The sequence below is a fragment of the Amaranthus tricolor genome, chromosome 8, assembly GCF_026212465.1.
Source record: "Amaranthus tricolor cultivar Red isolate AtriRed21 chromosome 8, ASM2621246v1, whole genome shotgun sequence".
Lineage (NCBI taxonomy): Eukaryota > Viridiplantae > Streptophyta > Magnoliopsida > Caryophyllales > Amaranthaceae > Amaranthus > Amaranthus tricolor.
Genome location: NC_080054.1, coordinates 29,430,767 through 29,439,594, shown reverse-complemented (window position 1 = coordinate 29,439,594; position 8,828 = coordinate 29,430,767). Strand labels below are relative to the sequence as shown.

Sequence of the window (8,828 nt, the reverse complement as noted above, 5' to 3'; positions counted from 1 at the left end):
ACTGTATAGAGGTTGATATATTATTTATGAATTTGTTGATCCAATATGAAACGTTTAAGCTGAATTTTAAGGATTTTTTAATGCTCATGTTTGATTATCCTGTTAGGCTTTCACCTAGGGAAGTTTGAAAAGGTAGAATGTATACAATCTTAGTACAAACAAGCAAAAGAATTTGTACTTTGGTAACATAAAATAAATATAAGGTCACATGCGTCATGGCCGTATCAGGATATATTTTGACCGATATTTTGGTATTATGATAATTGCATTACTTTCATTATCTCATTATGGTTTAGTTGCCCTGATCGTGATTGTTACTATATTTTGGTAATAAAGACATATAATTAGGAAGTTAGGTATAATGGATTGTTGTAATGTTTCTTTTAGAAGCAAAGAGAGAATATGGGGGGTAAAAGTGGTGGGATTATGATCAAAAATAGAAATGGGGTGAATCAAATTCATTGAGACGGAGGAGTATAAGTCTGTACCATCTAGATCTTACACATAATGTGTTTAAAAACCTTATACTAGTGTTTTGGTCTCCTCCTTATAGCCAACGTAATTTAGCAGTTGAAAATCAGTATTTTGACATTAGAAAATGATACTACTTTCAGGGTTATGGGATAGATTTCCAGCAGCTAGAACAGTGCAACAAATGCTAGAAACAATGGACAGAGTAATGGAGGAGCCATTCATTGTTAACAATGGATGGCCATCACCAGTCTCCAACAATGGAGGTGGTCATGAGTATGTCCGAGGGCGAACACCATGGGAGATAAAAGAAGCTGAAGGAGAGTACAAGATGAGGTTTGACATGCCTGGAATGACTAAAGATGATGTTAAAATTTGTGTAGAGGATAAAATGCTTGTAATTAAGGCAGAGAAAGTAGTGTCTAAAGATAAAACTGGTGAAGAAAATGGTGGGTTAGAGAATAAAGAAGATGAAGATTGGTCTCCAAAGAGTTATGGAAGGTATAATAGTAGGATTGCTTTGCCTGAAAATGTGGAGTTTGAGAAGATTAAAGCTAAGGTTAAAGATGGTGTTTTGTATATTAGAATTCCTAAAGTTACAAGTAGTAACAAGATCTTTAGTGTTAATGTGGATTAAATGTAGTTGTAAATGAGTTTATTTGATTGTAAATGTTAGGTTTATGAAGAAGTAGGTGATGAAATGTATTAGAGGTCATATGTGTATATGTAATACAAATGGCTTAATTTCATGCATTTCTTCCATCAATAGAAGTTCTAGTCCCTCTTATTTACCCAAAGACTTTTTTTAAAATTTTTTTTTTTAATCTTTTACAATAAGCAGATTTTCCTTTTTCCACATTGGAGTTCCTTGTGCAACATGTTTTGTACGACGTTTTATTGCTCCGTTATTGCTCCAGTGTTATTAAGTGATTTCTATATAAATGAGTTTTGTCGGGGAGGGGTGAATGTGCATTACATTTTGTGCACATCCCGAATCTCTAATTTACTATCTTTGCTGTGATTCCATAAATAACTTAGTTATTAAGCTCATGATCATAACAATCACAATCCGAAACCACCTTAAGTTGCTTCTCTCGAATTTATGATTCACCATGAGATTTGCGAATCATGTGATACTGAGTTGGATGTTAAAGATGTTCAAACATGCATAACCTTTATTCTCATATAATGCACATTGATGTTTCAAAAGACAGATACAATGCATAATAATTTCCGTTTAATATTGTACTTGTACATGGCTCAAGAGTCCTCTATACTCAGGAAGTTAAGGTTATAATCCAGCACTGGCAGAGAAAAAGGAGTATTGAGGTCCCTTTGATGAGCATAATCTTGCCATGATCAAGAGAATAATACACCTTGATCAAGAGGGTATTCACCCCAATCTACCGGATACTCGAAATCAAACCTTGGTATGTAATGTGAAAAAGATCGGTCGAATCCATGCTCCAGAACATTGCACCCTGAGAATCCGAAGTAATCGAATCCCAAATCTTTAGAAGTAACATCACCAGATGGAATCCAATGGAACGTCATCTCCTCACCAAGGAGTCCAGAAGCCGCTTCACTTTTTAAAATCTGGTTTCTAAGCTCGTATTCTGTAGTTTGACAGGAGATCTGACTTTTCATTCCCGAGGACATGTTGAAGCCGGTTTCTAAACCTTGTGCATCTAAGAGATGACTCTCGGGCTGTATAGTAAAAGTCTGATCTTGTTTCTTGACGCTGTTGATTCCCGGACTAAAATTTTGATTCTTCATGTCGTAAACACAAGCAAAAGAATCAAAGTTTGAGACAGAAAGCGAGTCAAGTGCATTTTCCATGGGGGGTATTTTCCTAATATCATTGTCGTACTCCTTAACATGCAATGGTTTGACATCAACGAGGCCTAACTGGTTAGCTTCGCTTATTGAAGGACCTGGACTGATGTGCGGAGTAGGTTCTATAAGATTTGTACTGATGTGTGGAGTGGGATCTAGAAGATCAGTACTGATGAGTGGAGCAGGCTCAAGGATATCAGGACTGATGTGTGGGGCAGGCTCAAGGAGATCAGGACTGATGTGCGGAGCAGGCTCAAGGAGATCAGCACTGATGTGCGGCTGTAATATGGTCGCCGTCGGCTGGTTGAAACAAGTATCCAATTTTAGATGAGGTTCTAAATCAGGTTTGAACTGCACGTCTGAGCCATGCTCAACGCTCATATTTAAAGACTCGAATGGCGAATTCCCTATTTGCCGAGAATCAGAATTCTCGCTGCTAACGGGTGTTGTATGTTCTGTCAACGGCAGCAAATGTCTGCTCTCTGGAGTACAGTCAAAGGGTTTAGTCTCAACAGTCTGAACAGGCAAATGATGTTCCGGATACTTAAACTCGCTACTGATGTCACTAAGCTGTCCGAAACTGGAGTTTTGAAGACTAAAACTTCCACCGGACTCCTTAGGGGATTGATCTGGATTCTTCGTTCCACCACAAGAACTTTCAATTTTATCTTCCTTCCGTAGCCTATTCAAATACAGACGATATTTCTGCATAATCAAGAAAAAATTTCTTACAAATTATCCTGCAAAAATGGAGATTGAAGAAAGAATAGCTTGTGATACTAAAGAAAATTCAAATGGTTGTGGAATAACCAAATCTAAGATGCACTAGTCTGAGGGATACATAAGGTAACGCGTATTTTTTTTGTATGTTCATGGTTTTATTCCCCCCCGCCCCTTTTCATATTCCTCTCAAATAATGTAATTTCTGATAAGTGCGAAAGTTAGCTGTTTTAACTTTTACACGATATGAATGGGGGCATGGGGTTTGTCGGTTTTTAAGCAGTCAATGATTCAATAGTGTTCGACTTCTGGATTATTATGGACTAATATGGATGCTGCATCCTCCTTTATTGGTATGGATTGCCATCTTCTATCCCTCCCCTGACCTTATTATAGTTCTTGTGAGCGAAATATACTGATGACGACGACGACGACGATGATGAAAGCTCATTAGACGATACAATAGACGATAAACTCGGTGCTAAGACAAAGGTAAGGGCATTGTGCATCGAATGACTACTTACCATGCCTAGGGTGGTAGCCTTTTTAAAGGAATTGGGGTAAAGTTGATGTTGAAGTATGTGTAAATGATGCATGGACTTCAGCAGAAAAAAGCAAGCAGTGATTTAGAGTTATACTGACCTGCAAATGGCTTGCAACATTCTCTCTTGTGAGCCGTGGCACATTCATCAGGTCCAATATCTTTTTCGGACGAATCTCTGCAAAACGGACAGCTCGAGGATTAGACGACAGACAGCATCTCAAGAATCGAAAATGAACAGAACACAGGTTAGTATATTTGTACTCACTATCGCTGTCGATTCCTAAGTGATTTACAGCTTCGACAAATTTTTGATGGAGTTCGACTGTCCAAATGACTCGAGCTTTCTTCGTTGTGGACGGATCACTTGAATCTTTCTCATCGTTTTTGTTATCAACGTTTTTTCTTTTCTTCAACAAGATTTGATCACCTCCATAGTGTCCATCGTAAAAATTGTCTGTTCCGATTCTGTCGTCAATGCAGTCGATATCTCTCACTTCGTGCATTCGTTTCCTCACCACATGCTGCCATATATTCTTGAGTTCTTTCATACGTATCGGTTTGAGTAGATAGTCACAAGCCCCATGTTGAACACCTTTCATCACTCGGCTCGTTTCTCCATCCACCGACATCACTGCACAAGTTCGCAGGTAATAAAGTTTTATGTTTTGGAAAAATGCAAAACCGATTTAATTCACAACTCAAGGGCTACTTACTGATCACAGGAAGATCCATTTCTAGTCCAACATGCTCAAGAAGCTTAAATCCATCCATGTCCGGCATGTTGACATCGCTTATGACAATGTCGTAACCATCCTTTCTGTCACGAAGCAACTTCAATGCTTCGCTAGCCAGTCCACATGTAGTCACTGAACAACCATCACAAAATTTAATGTCAGCGAGGATTTACAAGCATGGAACATCATCAAATACAAGATTCAAGTGTCATGAAGTTGAGAATCGTGGGTTGTGACAAAGGTTCGATTTTCACCACCTACACCAGTAGGGGATTCTCGGGCCTGACCCCCGACAAAAAAATATTAGGAGGCTCTTCAAAGTGCCTATTTAACGGACAAAATCCAATCCAATTAGTGATTGTTTATAGATAAAAGAAGATTCTTTGTGGACAAAAAGAAGTTCCTCCAAGCAAGTTGTCTTCTAAAACTGGGAACAGATGGAACTAAATGTGCATTATCAAGTCTTTCAACCTGGAAAGCTTGACTGTCCTTTAATAATCAAGAGGAAACTTTTTAAAAAATTCGATCAAATCGATAGAGAATCTGATTCTAGAATAGGGAAACATTATCTACCTAAAACTCAGAAGTTCGGTTCAGTTTCACACATCACATGAAGCAAACAATCAAACAAACATGATTAAACTGTTGTATGATTCATTTTTCCAGATAGATCTCGCAAACCTCGCATCAACGATGTTATAACTCTGATTTCGATCTCACCAATCTCGATCTCACCCTAAGTCATGTGTTCTTAATCATGCAACTAACATAAGTGTGCTTATTTCTGTCAGCATAACTCAAACACTTAGCTTTCAGATGCCTATGAAAACAAAAGGGATGATAAACCAACTGTAACTCTAACTGGGAGGTTCTGGGTCCCCAAAAATTAAGGGCCACAAATATTGAATAACACATAATATAATATGCTCGAGTATATTAAGATAGAGTATGTGGCAGAAGGTTTTGATATAAAACAATAAGAGTTGCAAACATAAAAGCGCACAAGGTCATAAAATAAATTATGTTTCTGTTCCTAACAAAGATCAATCCATCTAGAATAGGTGTGAAACCCTAATTAACCAAAACCCAATTCATATTTGAATTATACAATATCAAACACATGATCCCACAAAAAACATGTACAAAACCCTAAAATTTCTAGCACAAATCATTAACACTTAAAATCACAGAGCATCATGATCAAAATCTCAAAGACCAGTTTTTGCTGAACTTTGAACTTTCACTTCATTATATTTTAATAATACCCAATGACACCCGAATCATGGGTTGGCGTAGTAGTATGATAGAAGTTTTATTTTCACCACTCAATACCCAATGACCCATGATCATAATATCAAAATTTTGAAGGAAACCCATATCAATTATAGCATCAAAATTGAAAAAACAAATAAATCATCAAAAACAGCAAATTAATCATGTGAACTCATGCACAAAGAACTCATTCAACCCTTTTCAATTCAAAGACTGAAACTTGAAATAAAAAGATCATGAAAATAGAACCTTCATAAGAACACTTCTTAAGCATCTTTTCAAGAATTTTCAACCAAGTAGGATCATCATCAACAACCAAGACCCTCAAACCAGCAGGGAATGCTTCACTTCTTGATGATGAAAATTCCATAACCATTTTTAACAAAGCTTGAGCGGAGAAATCACAGTTGTTGTAAGCTTTAATAAATTTAGAAGTAAGAAAGGGGGTTATAAATTATGGGAGAGGACTTTATGTGGGGGATGTTGATTATTATAGAGTATAATAATAATAATTAATAATTAATTATTACCAAAACAGAGATTTAATTGAAAGATCTCTGTCCCTCTTTCAGTGATGGTAAGCACAAAGAAGTTAGCTTTAAGAGAAGAAATGAAGAATAAACGAATATTTGGCGCCGGCTATAACTATAACTGTTAGTCCTAGGTTGCTACTACTTAACGGTTTTCTTTTAACCATAAGTGTTGAGTCAATCGGGATTTGGGACGAGTCAACGAGTGTTAGTCTATTCTTCAGGTGGACTTTTTTGGACTATTATGTATTGAAGTAGTCTAAGTAAATAACGGTGATGTGTAATATGACGAATTAGTTTTATGTGTAAAATTTGATAGCTTGGTAGTCTAAGTAAACAACAGTTATGTAGTATAATATTAGCAAATCACTTTATCTGTAAGGTTCAGTAGAGCGGGGCTTTTGTGATTTAAATTTATCGTTTTTTGTTTTGTTTATTTTATTGGTATTTGTTTTGTCTTTTTTTTTATGATTATTAGGAATTTTATTTATTTGAAATGTATCTCCTACTTTGATCAAGTTTTTTGGCAATGATTGTCACTCTTTTAATTTAACTGTAAACTTATCTTTTCTTTTCATTCACGTAATTTTATTGAAGACTTTTAGATGCAAAATCATGATTTTTGAAAGTCATATTATTTCTCTTTTTTAGACTTGTCAAATTATAATCTGATTAAATTTCGAACAATCTATACCTTTTTCCTAAAATTGATGAATTTTGAAGTTCAAATCCATTTATAACAAACTCTATTTTTTATCGGTGTATTATTTGAGTAGATATACTTGAAAATTTGTTTTGATCTAATATAACAAAATTTACTTCTTAAAATTTAACAAAAGAAATTCATGTTATTCTTAGCTATTTTATATTCCTTACCATTCTTCCTATTTGTCCCATTTACTTTATGGTAACTATTTACTAATCACTCTTAATTTGTATTTTATTTTTAATCTATAAGTTTAAATATAGTCAAGTGGAATCTTATTTTATTCGTCTCAATACAATACAAAGATTATTAATATCAGCTTTCATATTTTTTATTTTGTACAATTAGAGATATTAAGGGTTATAATGTTACATAATAAATGTAAAAAAGATAAATAAGACAAGTAGATTAAATAGAAAAGTGAATATAGATATAAATAAAAAGAATAGGAAATGCATCTAAAATCAACCTGACCGATGGATTTCATAGGTTTATGTACACACACTACTCCAAATTGGATGAATGAGTGTGTTGTTGTAATATAAGCTGTCACCTGAAGAAGTTCTAAGATTTCATTCACACACTACTTTATGCTCCTACAATAAAGTATGTAGTACTTTATGTGATTATTCAATAATTAGGCTATAATAATAATAATAATAATAATAATAATAATAATAATAATAATAATAATACTTGAATAATGTAGGTAGTGATTATGGGATGTTGGTGCGCCATAAAACAATGTGCTAAATTAAGTAGGATAGCATGCTTAATTACTAGTCCTAAACTCCAAAATTAATACTTAATAGATGTATGATTTGGCTAATTATCATCCGTACACATAATATTTTGACTTATAATTAATGGTTGTAAAACTTTTTAGACAAACCCCTACACCTATAAAGTAAATCCCATTATTCCAATTAGGAGTATTTTTAGAGAATGAATGGAAAAATAAAGTTAAAATTTAAAGATGCTAATCATTCATATAATTAACTTGTATAATCTAAAGCATCTTGTTAATTCCTATTTCATTGGTTGAGCTTCATTACTTTAGATTTTTTGTTTGAGAATTTGTCCTATTTAATATAATTTAACAAAGTTAAATGTTCTACTAAACAATTACTATTACTAATACATTTCAGTACCGCGAGATATTTTGAGTAGCACAATGTGTGTAGATGATGAGTCATATTACATCATGTCGTGTTCAAGTATCGTATTTTATAGTGAATTTGACAAAGAGTAATGCTACTTGTTGAATGTAACTACAACTCGCACTTGAAGTCTGATTAGAAACAAGCATTGTGGTTATTGGTGGTTGTGTTACGTATCAACATAATAATTCTAACATTTATTGTCAGAATATTACCAAAAAATACCTTAACAATTCAATTGTAAAAGTATGCTTTAATTACAGATAAAACTCTTCATTTATGATTTTTAACTTTTATGCTAATTATCAGAGATGAATATTGGATCTATTTTGGATCAGGGATTCACGTCTCTTAGGGAAACAAGTGTAATCTTAAATTGAGATAAAATTGAAACTAAATAAGACCCTCCAAAGCAAGTGACACATCATATCAAAATTAGGACATCCCTTTCAGGTAGGAGTAGTGACCTGACAAAGCGAAGCTATTAGTGTATAAATTATGTGGAAGAGTGAATGAATTTCAAGCTTTTTTAAACAAGAAAATAATATGAAAATATAAGTGGAGATAAAAAGGTGATTCCTAATTCCTAAACCCTAATCAAATTAATCTAATTTTTTTGCCTTGTCACCTTTGCATTTTTTATTTCTTGTTTGTTATTAGGGTTTATATATTATGAGGCTCAATATTTATTTATATAAGTTATTATAATTATAATAACTCTATGATTGAGTGTCATATAGAAGTATTAATTAAGCACCACTAGTTTTTAAGTTCTTAGTAATAACCAATTAAAATCCGAAACATATTTTAATAAATAGCATCCCTAAATGGGAAAGACGGCTTAAGATGACAATG

General features: G+C 33.9%; 2 protein-coding genes and 1 long non-coding RNA gene across 3 annotated transcripts in view; 2 read left to right on the top strand and 1 right to left on the bottom strand.

Moving 5' to 3' along the window:
* LOC130820778 (small heat shock protein, chloroplastic-like) overlaps positions 1-1,621 on the top strand; it is a 2,347-nt gene extending 726 nt beyond the window's left edge. Inside the window, exon 2 of the mRNA XM_057686288.1 lies at positions 615-1,621. Within this exon, the coding sequence (XP_057542271.1) occupies positions 615-1,108 (494 nt within the window). The 3' untranslated portion in view covers positions 1,109-1,621. The remainder of the gene's footprint in view (positions 1-614) is intronic.
* A 15-nt stretch (positions 1,622-1,636) lies between these two features.
* LOC130820777 (two-component response regulator ORR26-like) lies at positions 1,637-5,960 on the bottom strand. The gene is made up of 5 exons (XM_057686287.1): positions 5,827-5,960; positions 4,285-4,437; positions 3,837-4,202; positions 3,670-3,746; positions 1,637-3,012 (listed from the first exon to the last, which is right to left on the bottom strand). The coding sequence occupies exons 1-5, from the start codon at positions 5,951-5,953 to the stop codon at positions 1,831-1,833; spliced, it is 1,905 nt and encodes a 634-aa protein (XP_057542270.1). The 5' UTR covers positions 5,954-5,960; the 3' UTR covers positions 1,637-1,830.
* On the top strand, positions 3,000-4,429 carry LOC130820779 (uncharacterized). Its single transcript, XR_009045252.1, has 3 exons — positions 3,000-3,816; positions 4,052-4,218; positions 4,294-4,429. It is a non-coding gene; the product is annotated as an uncharacterized LOC130820779 (long non-coding RNA).
* Positions 5,961-8,828: the final 2,868 nt, after the last annotated feature.

Excerpts from the sequence above, each read along its gene's own strand:
- LOC130820777 (XM_057686287.1), bottom strand. The coding sequence starts at position 5,953 with ATGGTTATGGAATTTTCATCATCAAGAAGTGAAGCATTCCCTGCTGGT. Across the intron at positions 4,438-5,826 it reads TAAGAAGTGTTCTTATGAAG|TGACTACATGTGGACTGGCT; the intron begins GTTCTATTTTCA and ends ATGGTTGTTCAG. Across the intron at positions 3,013-3,669 it reads ATGTTGCAAGCCATTTGCAG|AAATATCGTCTGTATTTGAA; the intron begins GTCAGTATAACT and ends TTGATTATGCAG.